This window comes from Sinohyriopsis cumingii, chromosome 4 (assembly GCF_028554795.1).
Source record: "Sinohyriopsis cumingii isolate HCF-2022 chromosome 4, ASM2855479v2, whole genome shotgun sequence".
Taxonomy (NCBI): Eukaryota; Metazoa; Mollusca; class Bivalvia; order Unionida; family Unionidae; genus Sinohyriopsis; species Sinohyriopsis cumingii.
Genome location: NC_142964.1, coordinates 137449061 through 137466900, shown reverse-complemented (window position 1 = coordinate 137466900; position 17840 = coordinate 137449061). Strand labels below are relative to the sequence as shown.

The window sequence follows — 17840 nt, the reverse complement described above, 5'->3', positions numbered from 1 at the left end:
TGCGCACCCAATCTCCTACGGCCAAGTCTCCACTTTTCTTGGGGACAGCCCTCGTCGGGGACGTACCAAACAGGCGCTCAAACACTAACACTTCGTTGTCGGGAGTCACGTCTTGCGGGGCACGTCCAATGCTTCGATGCTAAGATTGGTTGTACGCTTGCACCAGGTGCGGTAAGATGTCGATGTACTTCAGAGTGTGGTGATGCGTAAAATATTTCCACATGCGTTCTTTCAAAGTGCGTTGAAAACGTTCCACGATGCTGGCTTTGGTTTCGGGATTCTCGGTGGTAAAATAATGAATGTCACGTTTCTTTAATTCTTTTTGGAAATCTTGGTTCAGAAATTCGGTGCCTTTGTCCGTTTGCCATCGAAGAGGGTGACGACCGCTTTGTTTCAACACCCGTTGCAGGGCTCGCACTAACTCGCTGCTCGATTTGGAAGTCAAGGGTACGACCCAAGCAAATTTGGAAAAGACGTCGATGACACAAAACAAATATTTGTAGCCACGATTGTAGCTGGCCAAATGAGAGACATCGGCTAAATCGGCTTGCCATTGATGATCGATGCCTTCCACTCGGGTGCGACTTCTGGCAAACTTGCGTCGAATGGGTTTGTGTAAAGTGTAGGTAGCTTGTTCTTGTAACCATCGTTGCACTTGAGGTAAACGGAGACTTTTCAGTCGCGTTTTGGCAGCACGATACAATTTTTGAACTCCTGCGTAAACTGCAGGATGGGAGGGATCGTAGTAAATGCTGGCTAAGACTTTTTCCATTTTTTGTGTTGGTTGGTGTGTTAATAAGGCACCCACTCTTGGAGGATGCTACTCTTTTTCTCTTGGGGTATTTTCTTGGATTGCAATGCTTTACGTGTGCGACCGGCAATAGGTGTCGAAGAGGAGGAGGATGTCTGAGCGGGGGATATCGGTTCTTGTTTCACTTCTGTCTTCACTTCTGTCTTCACTTTCTTTTTCTCTTGTGATGAAGAAGGGGTGGCCATCATCTTTTTAATCCATCCAATTCTGGATGTAGGTGATGTTGTTAACTTGCGAACTTTTTCTGGCGGAGTTTGAAACCCTTCTTCTTCTTCTTCTTTTCCTTTTTCTGTCTTGGTCACTGGTACTGGTACTGGTGATGGTGCTGGACTTTTCATCAAGGTCTTAAAATCTTTCAAAGTGGGTAGAGCTGTTTCGTCTAAAGCTTTCTGGTGAAAGAGTTGCAGTCGTTGCAAGAGTTGACCGTACTTTTGCGATTTTTCTGTTTCGGACAAATCTTGGCGATTGATCAAGGACTGCAATTCGTGTTGTAACTGGGACATCTCGCTCAAATGGGGATTGGGAGGTAAATGCGGGGTGCGTTGTTCTTGCCACCGATGGTATTCCATCCATCGTTTGTAAGGCACTAAAGCTAGTTTTCGTCCTTCCATGGGGTTGTCAGGGTTCGATTCTGAGATCTTGGAACTTCCGAGGCCTTTTTATCTTGCTCCCACCAGTCCTCCCAACATGGTTCCCAAGACTCCTTTCAGTATGGGGCCTAACAAGAGAGGTAAAATACCTCCACGTTGCACTAACATCTTCCTTTTTTGAAGAATGGGAATTTTCTTTTGAACCATTTGGCGAAGAACGTGACGATGTTTGCCTAAGCATTGTTTCTGGTGTTTGGACAAAGGGATCGTGCCTTTCAAAACGTTCAAACAACATTCGCACACGGTATCGATGACCTCTTTGGAGGCTGTTTGAATGAGTTTTTTTCGTAGGGGTGGAGAAGCTTTGGACAGGACAGATAACATGTCCCCATGTTTGGCTAAACGTGGTGGCAGTCCTTTCCTTTTCTTTCCTTGGGGTTTTCTGGAGGGTGACATCTTTGAGTCTTCACGAGCACCAAAAAACACTGATACCCGACTTGGTCACAGGCCTTTTTTATACTGGAACACGTCGCCACTGATTGTCTTTACGTCGTATTAGTTTGAGGACAGGCATGACACGTCGTGCAGGGGTACGTAACGGACTAAATCGAGCCAGTTCTTGCTTGGACAAATCCAGCAAACTTTGTAACATGCCCGATCTTTCTTGAACTTTGATTTTGGGAGAAGGTACTTTGTGAGCAGCAGCCACTGCCACTAAATTGGAAGGTCCTGCCACTGGGGAAGTTCTTTTGGGGGTCATCAACGGAGAAGTTCTTGGTGTGATCAACGTCTCCAAGTACTCTTCAGTTCTGGGTGTCATTAACGGAGAAGTGGACAAACGTGAAGCTGCCGGAGACGCAGTCACCGCCGTGGCAGGTCGTGGTTTGCGAGTGTAAGGTTGCGTCCTGGCCGAAGTGCCTCTCTTGCGACTAGTTTTCTGTGGACTTTTCTTTTTCTGGGGGCTTCTTTTCTTTTTCCGGGGTGGTGGTGGTGTCTGGTCAGAGGAGGGTCCTGCCACTGGAGAAGTTCTCCTTGGGGACCTGGTCTTTTTCTTCTTGGGGCTTCGTTGGACTTTTGTCTTGGGGATAACTTTGGGGGCATTAGGATCCCATCTTAAGAGTGAGCGAATGATGACCCCTCCTAGAGTACCGCTCCCTCCAGGTTTCCAAATGATTTGTTTTTTGGTTTGAGTGTCGATGCGGGGATCGGCCAGTTGGACCAAAGCGACTTTGTTTCGATCGAAAAAGCGTTTGGTTTGATGAGGAATCTGAATGATTCCTTGGAGTAATTGACGTGCCGTCACCGTGAACCATCGTAAGACTTCTTTGAGACCAGCTTCTAAGACACGAGCTCGTGTTTGTGGATTTTTTTCTCGACTGATGCCATACAAGGCACGAATCAATTTGACGGGAAGATGCGACTGAAGGGACGTCATGTTCGCACTGAGAGTGAGACAGACGAAAAAGGGTCTGAGGTTTTTATAGATTTTTTTATGGGGAGTGAAATGAAGTCGAGGACGGAGACGTGTACAGGACAGGCCCTCCGTCTTGGCACCAGTGGTGCAACAAGTGGGTACGAAATCGCAAATCCTCGGGAGTCGTAGGTTTCAAATCGACGAGTAAATAGGCGTGTGGAGTTTGAGTGGCATCGTCGTACGCCTGAGTCAACCAAGGCGTTCCTAACTGTTTGGCTAAGACTTGCACTTGCGATTTATCTCGAGGGCTTTTAAACAAGACCACGTAATGCGCATTGAGACTGATGGTGCGATGGGCTTTACTTTGTTGAAACAAATTTTGGGTGATGTAAATGACACTGGCATTACGGTGATGCCCTTTGCGCGTGAACCACAGTTTAATTTCTTCTTCGTCTTCTCCTAACATGTCGTCGAAAATGACCAAATGGGTTAGACGGGAGTCAGAGACGATGCCATCGTCTTCTTTAGGAATGCCTTCCACAAACACGATGGAATCACCTTGACTTTCTCGCAAGAGGCTGTACGCCGATTGCCACTCTTTGTAACACCACACGAACCGCTGAGGAGGTCGATCGATCAAATGATGTTTATGTTGGATCAAACGTTTGACGAATTCGGTTTTGCCTGAACCGCTAGGTCCAGCAATGAGCATGTTAAAGGGATGGCGAAGATACAAAGCCTCCCAACTGGCACGATCTAAGTGTTCGTCGATGACTTTGACAGTAGAGGAAGAGGGAGCAGAGACAGCAGAGGTAGCCATGGTGTGAGAAATGTCACTTGTGACACGAAAAACAAACAAGACAAGAGTTTATATACTTTTTCAGAACACGTTTATTGAATGTTTTTTTCAAACATGAATACGAAAGACAAAAAATACATAAAAGCCAAAGGCTTAAGTACAAGAATAAAAGGCACATGATAACCATGAACGTGGAATAAACACAAGTGTCTGTACAACATGTTTTGGGTAAAGTTCTAACCAGTTCTATAGTAGGGGTAAGGTCACACAAGTGTCCTCCCGAAAGGGTCTTTCAGGCCTGTCCACGACAGTCCTGTCCTGGGTGACGGGTTCTTCTGGCACCGTCACTAACACAGGTTGAAAAGTAACTTTTTTCCTTGAATAACTCTCGTGCATACTGGGCCACCTCTTGTGTCCAAGCCTCAAAACCCTGGTCTCGGTGATGTCCAACATTTGACTCCTAACCAATCTGGTTTCTTCTTCGTCAACGACATGGTAAGTTACTTCAATGAACAATGAACTATCGATCTTGCCTAGGGTTCCTTTTCATATACAGACCAATACCGACGTGACCGTACGGTAAGGTGAAGTGATTGGGAAGTCGCACTCGCTTCTGGTATACAATTTGATAGACTTTTTCCAAGGGTCGACTGACGATGTGGTGAGTGGGTAAACGTACAATCTTGTTCGGTTGATAGGTGGTCACTTTAAAGTTTCCATCCTCTCCCGATTGCAAGGCTTCTTTCAATACCCCAAAGTTGACCACTCGACTGGTACCATGATTCAGAGTCAGTCCTTTCACTTTGCACGTCGTGTGCACTTCTCCTTGTTTGTCCCGGTATTCGTAGCCGTAATTTTTGGGACCACCACTGACGAAACTTAGAATCTTGTCGTCGGGATGCTCGTCTGTCCAGGCTCCTAAACGGTCTCCTTCGATGTCAGGGTGCTGTTGAATCGGGTGATGGATGTAAATGCAACTGTCCGTGTCAAAGTACAGGACGCGTTCTCCTAACAGTTCTAAAGCTTCGTACAATTTTAAGCGAGCATGAGCTGTCACGTAAGCCGCAATGATCACATTTCCAAAAGGGTCGTCTTGTACAAAGTCCAGATCTTCTTCGTAATTGACCAAGATCAAATCCTCTCGAACGACGTCCACGTGTTTCATGTATTTGGTTTTGTCGTGAATCATCTGGAAGTAGCGGGAAGGTTCTGTCAAATATTCCGTCTTGGGTAAACACGGTCGTTGTGCCATTTTACCCCACAAGCAATTTAACATCACTTTGGCAAACGATCGCCTGCCTTCGTTTTTTTCGATGTGGTCTAAAGAGATGCCTTCTTGTGCATAGTATTTCTCTTTGAATTGTATTTGGTCTTCGGGAGTGTGACACCAGGAAGGATAGCCTCTGGCTTCTTGTTTCAGTTTCAAAAAGGCATCCACGTAGTCGGCGAAAATGCCTTTCTGAGTAGGGTCACCCTTGTGGTACTGTTGTGTCTTGGGAAAGTGGCAAATTTCGTACACTTCTAACAGTTGGTATCCCATGTCCAGAGCTTTGAACAATTCCACGCTGACCCAGGTTCCCGTCAAGGCACGTTCTTCCTGGCTGTGATGGCATGGTTGGTCCTGGTTGCACGTTTCGGCACAAGTACGGCACAAGGGAAACATCAGTTTGCCTTGACAATGGTGAGGTAAGACGGGATGGTATAGGTTCGTGGGAGGCAAAACTTTACACTTGATCAAGCCTTCGTATTGTCGAATGTTTTTCAGGTCTATGTGTTCGGTGAACAATTGCGGGTGCCCTACAGGAAAGCGACAATATTTGCACACGTAGGGATACAGCGAACACACGTCCAAGTATTTGATTTCTTCTCCTTTCTCTTCGTCGGCTTGGTACAGCAAACAGGTGGCATTGGTCCTTCCTCCGTACAAACTATCCCTCGGGTTCAGCGGGTCCATGAACTGGTAACTTTCCACGAGGCGTTTAAACTCGGGATCGGTTTTCAAACGGTGATCGTACTCGTGTTCCCACATTTCCACCACTTGGTATCCTTGCTGTTCTAACTTTAGGCGTCGCTGACAAGTGTCCTGGTACAAGTCTTCCATGGTTCGTTGCAAAAACTGATTTTTAGTGTCACGGTCAGGGTAGAAGACGGGACATCCGTGAAATAAGCAACCGTTAAACTCGTACACGATCTTGGGGTTTTCTAAGTCCCAGCCATCGACCGAATACGTTCCGATGGTCTTTTCGCCTCCTCCGTTGCGGGCATGCTGAATCCATTTGTCTTCCTTGTCGCACAAGTAATGTAACCAACGTAGGGCTTTGACTGAGTATTGACGCTTGACATAGTGGGTCGTTTGAGGACTGATGACAGCCACGGTGTTTTCAGGCATGAATCGTTGGCGGTACACTAAGGAACACGCTTTGGCAATGGTGCAAGCTTCTTTCAAAGGATCGACCCCTCCGTGTTCCATGAACAGTTCTCGAAATTTTCCACAGCAACGCCGTAAAATGTCCACGTCGGAACGACAATACTTTAACATTTCTTCCTGAAAGTCGAAGGGGTCAGAGGCATGAGCCTGGTACCAAGCGTAGAAAGCTTCTCGTTGTTCGGTACGCATGTTGTCGGGGTCGTAATAGTGAGCCTCAGGCAAATGGGGTAGAACGGCATGTTGATTGGCTTCCGTATTGAAAAAGTGTGGAAAGTACCCTTTAGCCATTTCTGTCATTCCAAACGTTTTAGGCATTCGGCTCAAAGGCATGGCCAAGTAACTCATCGAATCTTTAAACTGTACTTGTCCCACTTGCATGAAAATGATTTTGGCTCCGTTCAAAGTCACTTTAGGACGTTCGGTGCCATGTTTCGTATAGTATCTGAGAAGAAACTGTCCATCGTATCCGGAGAAATTGTGAGCCATCACCGTGGCATGACGATGACAATCTCCGTAACATTCGATGTCCTCTTGGCTCCACGTCTTGTCGATGGGGTCTAAGACCCATTGGGCAAAATCGGCTAACGTGTTTGGTCCCCGAAAGATTTTTTCACGTCCTCCAGGAATCTTGCTGCAGTGAGGGCAATGACTGAAGATAGGTTCTTGAATGCACTTCTCGCACGCTCGATGAGCCACGCAGAAATTAGGAATGTGAATGCCAGTCTCTTGCATGCATTCGAAATCGAAAAAGATGAAATTGCCTTTCTTCTTGTGACCGTCCTCTTTCTCTGGTGGGGGTTGGTATTTTTGCACGTAGCATTGGTGTTCCAAGTCCACGATGTGGTGACAAATGTGACATTTTTTCTTTCCTCGACATACGTGTGCCTTGGCATTATTGGTAAGTATGCCTTGTCCACAGGTAGGGCACAATCTCAGCAGTTGACAAGCACATTTCTTCTGTGAACCTTGTGTTTTCAAATGTTGTTGGTAACAGGTACGACTGAGAAACGTGCGCAAACAAGTCGAACAAGGCACTGGTCCTTCGCTCAGACAGGGTGGAGAGGCCAAACATCCTGGGCATTTCATTCCACAATGCTTGTGTTGCTCTCGATTGTTATAACCATAGTCACATTTCTCACAATAATAACTGTATCCCAGGAATCCAGTGATACTGGTAATGGTATCGAAATGGTCATCGTGATGATAGACATGAATGTATTTTCCGTTCTTAAAATCTTGGCCTCGAAACAACAGAGTTCCACGCATTTCTTGAGGGTGCACTTTCAAGGTGTAGCGTGGAGCTAGGGCATCTTGCAATTTTTGCATCTCAGGAATGCCACAGGGTGTGTCTTTGGACAGTCCGGCTTGCTGCAACAGGAGTTCTGCTTCATTTCGATGTTTGGCTCGATCGCATCGTTGAATAGTTTTCCAGGTTCTTTTCCATTCTACCGTGTCGTTCTTGTTGGCATAGGTTCGTCCCACCACGATGGCACGGGCTAAACACATCTGGTCTTGAGGGTTGTTAATTCGGACGAGACTCTTTTTGGTGTTGCGAAGGTCGTCCACCAATAACATCTTTTTGCATCCAGTTCCTTGAGGAGGAGAGACGTGGGCCATTTTCAGTGTGGCTTTACCATCGGTGATGTCAAACTGGTCACTAGATTGTTGCACCTGTTGTATCTTGTCCATGACTTTGGAAGGGGTCAGTTCTGCGGGTCTGCTAAACTCAATCCAAACAGGGGATTTCAAACCGTCGTGATCTATGGATAGTGTCAAGCGATCGTCTTCTTTGGCTTGACATTGTCGCTTGAGTGCGGTGAGCAAAGAATCCCACATCTCGGTGATAAACCCTTCTGCTTTCTCCAAGGGTACGTCGGCCTTGAAATCTTTAAACTTCACCGTGTAGGTGTAAGCCGTGGTTCTAAATTTTCTAGAGGAGCGCTTTTCCGTCTCTCGAATGGAATAGTACTTTTCAGGGTTGACTAAGGGTGGTGAACTTGGTTTAGAGGGTTCGGATTCTGGTTCACTCATGTCCTCTTCAAAATCACTGGCATGAATTTGTGCCAAGATTTCAGCCCTGGTACGAGGCGATAGATCACGTTTCTGCCTCTTACTTTCTTCTTCTTCTTTCTTCTCGAATGAATGGGATCGTTTCATCTTGAGTGCAAAACGTCAAATGACTCAAGTTTAAACACCATAGACTAATTTATAGTCTTGGCAAACCAGCGTATATAAAAAGGGTGTGTGTCTTGTCCTTTCACTATTCATTTCACTCTCAAGCCGAGCACAACAATGGAAGAGACTACCCAGATGGAACGTTTCGTCAGAGCTTTGCGAGGGGTCATTAGAAAATTCTCTTCAGACCAGCCGACGGACTACTCTCCTTCCTTTCGAGATAAAAGTCAAGATACTTGCTATATCTGTCAGAAGAAAGGGCATTGGTCTTCAGAGTGTCCAGACCGTCAAAAAAGAAAAAAAAACAGGGGCTAAAAAAGACAAAAGTCAAGATACCTGTTATTATTGTCAAGAAAAAGGACATTGGTCTCCAGATTGCCCAAACAAGAAACAAGAGGAGTCAGAAGAAAAGAAGGATTCTTCAGAAGAAGAGAGGGATTCTTCGGAAGAAGAGAGGGATTCTTCGAAAGAAGAGAGGGATTCTTCAGAGGAAGAAGAGGAAGAAAGAAGACAATTCTATTTAAAAGAAGCAAAGAAACAGGAGAAGAAAAGAAGAAGGGAAGAAAATGAGGTAAAAACGGTGAAGAAATTAAAAAAACAGAGAGACTAAAAAAGGAGAAAGAAGAAGTCAATGAACTTTTAATTAAAGTGTTCTGTGGTGAATTGTGAATTGGATTGTAAAAAAATGGATAAAAGAATACATGAATGATATAAGGTAAGTGTCTTTGAGTTTTGATTTTAAAATAAGAAGCTACACTCACGCACTCATACACAGACACGTACTATAAGGTAAAATGGGTGGGGTTTATTTTTGAGTTATTGGCAAATTGAAATTGTATTTCTTTTCGAGAAATGTGGGTGGCCCTTAAAAGGGCCTTTTTATTTTGGTGTAAGGGTGAGTTTAACCAATCAACTTTAACTGCCTTAAGCCTTTGCCACGGCCAAGGCCTACTTCTGATGATTGGGTTGAAATCACTAAGGGTGGTACGACAGGCTTAGTCACAGGGTTGGCGTGTTTAGCTCGGGAAGGGCGTATTCTCTTCGGTCGTGATAAAGAAGTCTGATACATTTGTTTCAGACTTCTTAACTCCGCTAAAATGTCCAACAGTACCGTAGCCGTTTGATTTTCACCCTCTTGTTTCTTTGCTGCTACTTCTTCTTGCTGTTGTTGCTGTTGTTTTTTTCTTACCTCTTCTTGTTGCTGTTGCTGTTGCTGTAGGAGAAAAGCTTGTTCCGCTTCCTTTTGTCGTTGCATAAATTTCTCCAATTCTTCTTTCTGTCTCTGTCTAAAATTCTCCACTTGCGGTAATGAAGAAGGTAACGAAGGTTCCGGAACAAATTCTTGCGAGGTAAGAAAATCCACAAAATCCCAATGTACCTCTTCTGAAAGTAAGTCCGGGTTCCCTTGGGCAGTCTCCCCTGCTGGTGCACCCCAATGGATCGTTTTCTGAGTTTCCGTCATGTTGAATCACTGTCGCATAGATTGACTGCACACAAGCGATAACGAATCTATATAGACCACGTGACGTCACAGACTGCTCTCTTCGGATTGGATGCGAGCTGACTGAATTTTGTAACGCGTGTTCGGATTGGTGAATGAATTCAATCCGTTTCAATCCTTCCTGTACCTATAAATAAGCGCAGTTCACTGCATTGATTCACTTGTTCTCGTCGCTTCAAGATGTGGACCGATGTGCAATCTTCTACGCTTGTGTCTTCCATGATGTTCCGGACGGACATGCTCATGTATGTCCGATCCAAGTGGACCGTTGTCCACAGGACAAACACCAGCCTGTGGATACGTAGGATCTACGTTGAAAGACAAGGATGCCTGAAAAGAGTGCTGATTTACGGACCAACAGTGAGACGTAGCCTAAGGACAAGAAGAAGACCAATGCGGTACCATTTATGTTAATGAATACATTAACATAAACCCAAAGGCCCTTTTCAGGGCCAGCCATATTTCTCGAAAAGAGATAGCCTTTCCATTGCCTACCCTTTTTTTAAATTTAAATTTAAATTTAAAAAAATTAAAAAAAAAAAAATCCCATATTCAATTCCCCTTGTCGCTAGACAGACCCACACTATAGTTCCATGTTAAATTTCCCTTGTCGCTAGAGTGACCCACGATTTTTCTCCATGTTAATTTCCCTTGTCGCTAATCTGACCCACGATTTTTCGCCATGTTAAATTTCCCTTGTCGCTAATCTGACCCAGGGGTCTCTGTAATGCTAATTCCCATTGTCGCTAATGTACCCCACCTTACTACTTACATTAAATAAATATTTGAAAATTTAATTGCGTCGTCGTGTTGGCCTCGCTGCGGAACAAATCGACATCTAAACACGACAATTGTTCATGTGTCAGTGTACTCTGTAATAGGGAAAGAACTCCCAAGCATCTACTGATTAACGTGTTTCGATCTGTGAAAATACATAAACAGTTTTTACACCTAAATTCAGTAAGCATGTTATAAGAATATATGTCTTTAGTCATGAAACAAGAAGTCACATACCAATATGCATCTGAAGCCTTAAAGGGTCTGGGAACTCTTAAGTTGTTGTTTTTGTTTTAGGGTTTAACGCCATTTTTCAGCACACGATAGGCTATACATGGCGACCAGTATTAATGGTGGAGGAAGAACCCGAGAAAACCCCAGAAAGGACCACCGACCCACGAGAAGCTACTGGCAAACTTTCTCACATACCCACATTGGCTGAATCCGAGACTCGAACCCACGCAGACAGAGGTGAGATGGCAGTGATCCGTAACGGAGAGCGCTTTAAACCACTCGGCCACTCGGGGCCCCGGGCCCGGAACTCTTAAGACAGAACATTCTTTTAACGTGGAAATAACAAAAAAGAAATTCATTGAGTCCATTTCTATACCGGCACAAACGGTCTTGTAACTACTATGGGGTATTTTATTTTTCATGTAGTGCACACAGTCGTAAAATGTGCTATTTCTGAGAAAATAGAAGTATGCCAACTCTGATAAATCGAATACACTTTAAAATATTGACATTTAAATATTCTGGCCTGGTCAGTTAAACATTATGATATGCATACGAGAAATGTGATTAAAGATTAAACAACCATAGGATGGCACAGGATTGGCAATATCATAAGTGACAACAAAACATAATAGTAGTAGTGGTAGTAATAGTAGTAGTAGCAGCAGTAATAATACTACTAATAGTAACAGTAATAGGACTAGTAGTATCAGTAGTAGTGGTAATAGTAGTAGTAGCGGTAGTAGTACTAGTATTAGTGAATGTAGTAGCATTAGTAGCAGTAGTAGTAGTAGCAACAGAAGTAGTAGCAATAAGAATAGTAACAGCAGTAGTGCTAGAAATAGTAGTAGTATCAGTAGTAGCAGTAGTAATAGTAATACTAATTGTAGCAGTATTTGTAGCAGTAGTAGTAGTAGTAGTAGCATGATATAAGTTGTACTACCAGCAGTAATAGTACGTTTTGATAATGTTACTACTAGATTTATTATATTTTCCAATATTGTTGGAAATGACGTGTTCAGTAAATCATTCAGTCATTTGTCGCTAGTAGTAATGGAGCTGTACGTGGTCGCGGTGCTTTTCTTATTTTTGGTAACAATAGTAGTAGTAGTAGTAGTACTATGAATACTAGTTGTAGTTGTTGCTGCTGTAATTTACTTTAGTATACACTACAATATCAGAGGGAAAAAATGTTTAATGAATCATTCAATTAAAAGTCAGTAGAAAATGCAGCACTTATAATGCGAAGAAGAAAAAAAAGGGGGGTGGGAGTGGGGATGGCGGTGGTCGAGATCACGCTTCCAGTCTTGTTGTTGTTGGTAGCATGATTGTAGCACGTGAAGTAGGATGACAGAAAATAAAGGAGAACACGAACCAGTAGTAGTCAGAAGCCTGAGGAGACGCAGGAAGAAATGGAGGAGACGGTTTTAGTGGTTGAGGTGGTAGAAATAAAGGACGACAGTAGTGAAATAATCTTTGAATACTCCTACCGAATCTTCATTGTAACGCAGTTTATCAAATACATGCATGAAATGGGAGGAGGGTGGGGGTGGCTGAAGCAAATATCACACAATTGTGTTCACAAAGTAGTAATGGTATAATATTCTAATGTAAATATGGTCTGGGAGCTGTCGCCGCGTACAGCATGACCCATGGTGTATATTTTCGTTCTGGCGAGCGATTGAGATTTGTATAGTTTTATTAACTTAGTCGACCGACTTTTTGAGACATATGTAAGGGTAGAAATTCTCGTGCCTCATATTTTTCATCCATGGTACTCGCTATGTAACCAATGTACAGAATCTCAATTTGTAAGTCGAGTCATATTGCTTGATGTCTTTTTAGCCTGCTATCTCCTTTACGAACGTTATCGTTTAGCTATGGAGGAATGTAACAATTATATACTTTCCTTTTTTTTCTTTTTAAATACAGCGTTGTGCTACGTCAGATCATTCGGAATTGTTTCCTAAATTTCCATTGCTTCCTCTCTATAGTCAATCGAAGTAATAGAAAAGAGCGAAAACCAGCACGTTTTGTAAATTCAACAAATATGTATTTCCTTTGAATACAAAAGTGAATTTAAAAAAAGAAAAATTACAGTATTGTGAAGTAAATCCAAAATAGTCAAAAAGGTTCTATCAATATCCAAATGTATAAAAATCCGATTGAATTCCATTGGTATTCCAAATATATTTCAATATTTAATGTGAAGATGTGCCTGTAGTCTCAAACGTGCTAATGTGCCAATGGTCTTGAGTGTGATGATGAACTAACAGCCTTTTAATGTATTACAATAATGTAATGTAAAATGTCCTTTTATGAATTCACTTAATTCGCTATGTAAGTAATTCCTAAATTCACACTAAATTCAGACCAATTTCACACAACACAATACTGTTATATATTATGGTGTCAGTTTCAGATTACATTCGTTTGTTTGTACTATTTATATCTGAATTGATAGGTGTGGTGTACCTGGTGAATGTAAATGACGAGTAGAGTTTTAGTGTTTTATAGTCTATTGTGATTCTTCTTTCTGTAGCTAGATTAATGTATGAACTTAGTTAACTATCGTGTACTACAATATAGTCATTCTTAAAGTGTAACGGAAGGTCTATTCCTGTGAATGCACATAGCCCATTTATTACACTGCTCAGTTATATATATATATATATATATATATATATATATATATATATATATATATATATATATATATATATATATATATATATATATATATATATATATATATATATATATATATAGGCTTAATTGGCTGCTGGCTCAGTATAATTTGGTTGTGGAACAAGTCTTGTTGGTTATGTATTAACCAACTCACTGTAAACCGATCTGAGGTGATCAGAAGGGTCAAGGTATTGATGCCATGCGTCAGCTTTTTGTCCGCGAAGACGTGAGACACCAACAGCAGACGGGAATGATTGTCCTGTAGGGGTTCATTCCTTGCTTTAAGAAACGAAACCACGCCCTGCACGTAAGGGACCTAAAAGTCGCTATGTTGTACTGTCAAAAAGAGTAGCATTTGTTTTATTAACAATACTCTGTCATAATTCCATATTTTCATATTTGACGTATGAACAGGACCGGCGCTACCATATAGGCAAACTAGACAGCCGCCTAGGGCGCTGATTTCGGGGACGCATTTTTAAAAAATTATTGTTTATAAATTTTGAAATTGATATTTTCCGATTGGGGGGGGGGGGGGGGCGAGGCGCCAGAATCTAACCTTGCCTAGGGCGCCAGATAGTCTGAGATAGTCTGGCGCCGGCCCTGCGTATGAACATGACAGTATCTTCATATTCTGCATATGAACAGTACAGTGTCTTCATATAAGACGTATGAGCAATACAGTGTCTTTATATTTGACGTATGAGCAGTACGGTGCTTTCATATATTACGTATGAACTGTACAATGTCTTCATTTTTGACGTATGAACAGTACATTTTCACATTTATATTCAGTCTTGTGTGTTATGTACATACCACATTCTTAAATTTGCGTATGTTATGTACACACCACAGACTTAAATTTGTGTGTGTTATGTACACACCAGAGTCTTAAAAATTCGTGTATCTTATGTGAATATCATTCTTTCATAAACTGATGTGGTCAGCATAGTCTTACAGTTTATAGCATCCACTTGAATATAACAGTTTAAAAATGATATATTAACATAATGATGTTGTACATAATGTTTGTTATGTGCACATGATATTGTGTATTGGCAAATAGGCAACGTGTTAGCCTTCCGTTGTAAAAGCGGATAAATCCTGCTATCACGTGTGGAAAAGTGTCAATACTTCATTGAAAGTCAGCGTACCATTCAATTAACAATATTTAGTGTAGACCATGTGCTGAACGCAACTGTTGAATCCAAATTGTGTACCAGATCAAACTTTGAAAACTGGTCCTCATCTCTTCATGTATCGAAACCCACTCGGTCAAAATATGTGCTATGGACGATTAGACCAGTCTGATTTATTTAAAACCAGGTTATTCGCAGTGGGACCTTGACTTAATCAGTGCGAATGATAAAACCATCCTTCCTTCCCGAAAATATAATTTTTCAACTAAAATGTATTAAAAGCAAAGGCATGCACCCCAATGCAGAAGTGCCAGCAAAAACATACTTATGGTTTCATCATTAATTGGTTTTCAGGAGGTTTTTGTTGGGAGGTGGGGGAGATTGGACGGCGTCTGTTGTTTTACGGCACATCATCACAAATATGTTGTTTAGTGCCACGGTAAGTGCCTTGACACAGGACTTCCACATTTGCCAACCCTGGCTGATCCACTGGTAGGATTCGAACCTAACAATTTATATCGCGAGTTCTGCGTGCTAACCACTGCGCCATTGCAGTTTCTCTTGCGACATACGTAAGGACGAATCTTGTCTATTGAACATCCTATAGTCAGAAGGGCGCATCAACATCGAAAATAAAAGGCACTTCAACTAACTTTTGACATAAAGATTTAGTAATCATAGCAAAGTAGTCGTATCAAGATTCGTGACCATAACATTAACATTAATTGAGAAATGAACATGAACAGAAGATATAGTTAAATGAAAATGTTATAGATACAAAACAGGTCTATTTGTTAGAAATAGTCTAAATACACACATAAGAATGTGGGCACAACGCAAGCCATCATATGTATAAAGAAGTCTGTACCTGAGTTCCGTCATAGGCCCAGGACCCCAATTTCAGTTTGCATATTTGATCGTCAAACGGGAAGTAGGTTATGTCAATAGAGCACGTACTACGCAGTTTGACAATTGGCGGCCAGAACACACGACCATTGTTGGACACCATTGCTAGTGCCTCCATGTAGCCATCTTTGTAATCGTCCGCACTGAAAACAAGGAAAGAAGGCTTCAATATTTATCGCCTTTTCAATTGAAAATCGTGCATCACACATCAGGAGATGTTCGCATTTTGTTGGTTTTGTTTTTACCGTTCACAAAGTGTCAAATATTAAATATGTAATGAATACATTTTAGAGATTGCATTTACTACAGATTTAGATCAATTATAGCATAGGTCTCTCTGGCTGAACACTTCCTCGTTAATGCAGCAACAGTACACGTCTACGCTGTATTATATTTCCTTAGATTAGTCTCATTAAGGACACTGCTTTTAGAACCGCCTACCCGGCGGCTAGGAAGGTGTGTACAGTTTTCCACTTGTTTAAATATACAGTGGTAGTCATATAGGCAATATATGTACGTACATACTCACGTGTTCACTGTCTATCTTAATAATAAAAAATGCCCCTATATATAAGTGCTACTTCGGCAAATAAATGGGATACCAGTGTTTATTCGGTACAGAAGGATGTCAATATATGTGTCCATCTTACAGAACTATAGCCACAGTTTACGGTTTGGGAACTCTTACAGGGCTTGCTTAAAAAGAGTGTGATATTTTCCCTTCTTGGGGTCAGGGATGTTTATTTATTTAGGCCTCTATTTATTAATTTTTTATTTTCTATTTTTTTAATTGATTTATTTATGTATTTATTTACAAGATCGTTAATAATATCGAAATAAGTGTTTTCAAGAAATTCCTATCTTATAATAAAGTATTATCTTGGTGAGTTTGACTTTAAAATATATAATATCAATTGTGAATATTCCATGTTGACATTGGTCCATAGAGTTGTCGGTAAAATGTTGCTTGACCCATTGTGGTTTTTAATCTTTGTTACATTAGTTGTATTATGTATGGTTTGGTTTGGTTTTTACGGCACGGAAATGTATGAAATCTTTACAATGTTGCAGGAGTGGGAGTAAAGCGCTTTCCCCAGCAACGTGGTAGACGAGCAAGGCTGATCAAGGTGTATAATTTTAACACTCACCCTTCTAGTCGCGAGTCCAATAACCTGATGCCAAATCTTAAGGAAGTAAACTAGGTTTACACTGCCATTGCTTGATTTTTATTCAAGGTCAAGAAAACCCAGTAACAGTGCAAAATATATCACCAACTTAAAAGCATCCACAAAACTATGACATTACTTATAACTACACGAAGAAGTCATGACCACTTACCCATCTCGTCCGACACTGATTTCAGATAAATAGCTGTAAACCATGACGTTGGAAGACAAGGTCGATAAGAAAATGAAAAACTTCAAGTCATAACGTTACGAAGGAGAGCATACATTCATCGTACCGATAGTTGTGTAACATTGGAGATAGTACCACTTGCATTCAACTTATTATTTTGTTTCTCCATCCTTAACCAAAACATTGATTGAAGAGAATCCAATACATTCATCCTCACTACGGTATCCTAGTCCAGAATCATTCCATTTGGCTGGTGGCAAAATTTCGGAGAGTTCTTGTAAAGGAAATTCGTTCTTCAAAATCTGTGAGACAGTTCAGTGCTTGCAGAAATAGTTTTTTCTATTTGAAAAAGTCGAATTCCATTATTGTGATGAATGCCTAAACCAAGCCACAGTAATAATATGTCAAAAATGTTCGTATTTGGTCCTAGGAAAAGTATGCGTTGTGCCATTAATTTGAGCATCAATATTTCATATAAACTTATCCATCCTGATAAGTGGATATAAGTATATAAGTCTTGATATTAATACAAGCCAATACAATGAGTCTGTCCTAAACTTTGTCAGTGTACAAATAATCAGCAGGTGTGAATACACTGGAAGCTGTAGCTGCAGACCTGAACACAGGCGGCTCGTGGCACAGAGTTTATTTTCACTGGACTGAAGTAGCAGCAGAACTAGGCAGCTCCCTGGGTGTTTGAGCTGCCCTTTTACGACCATACTGCTCACCTCCTTAGAATGAGGAAGGGACTAATACTGTGGCTGACCGGCATCAAACCTTAGCGATCGAAAACAAAGGCGACGCAAATCCTACTCTATGCTTGGAAAGTACCCATATTAATGGACAGTACATTAGCAAATAGACCAGAGAGAATAACAGCTCTGTTTGGTAGGAGCTGACCAGATTAAAAGTGCCAATAGCAGTACTAAGTGAAACTCTTATGCCTGATGAAGGAGCCGTCTGCACCTTCTGGAGTGTCGAAGTCAAGAAAGTCGATGCGCAGCTGGTGTTGCTTTGCCATC

At 41.8% G+C, this 17840-nt stretch overlaps 1 protein-coding gene across 2 annotated transcripts in view; it reads right to left on the bottom strand.

The window, feature by feature from the left end:
* Window positions 1-17840, bottom strand: part of LOC149802159 (neuronal acetylcholine receptor subunit alpha-10-like) — a 214022-nt gene that overhangs the window by 25413 nt on the left and 170769 nt on the right. For both annotated transcript variants that reach the window (XM_089956571.1, XM_089956570.1), the window contains exon 6: window positions 15425-15605. In XM_089956571.1, coding sequence (XP_089812697.1) covers window positions 15425-15605 — 181 coding nt within the window. The remainder of the gene's footprint in view (window positions 1-15424; window positions 15606-17840) is intronic.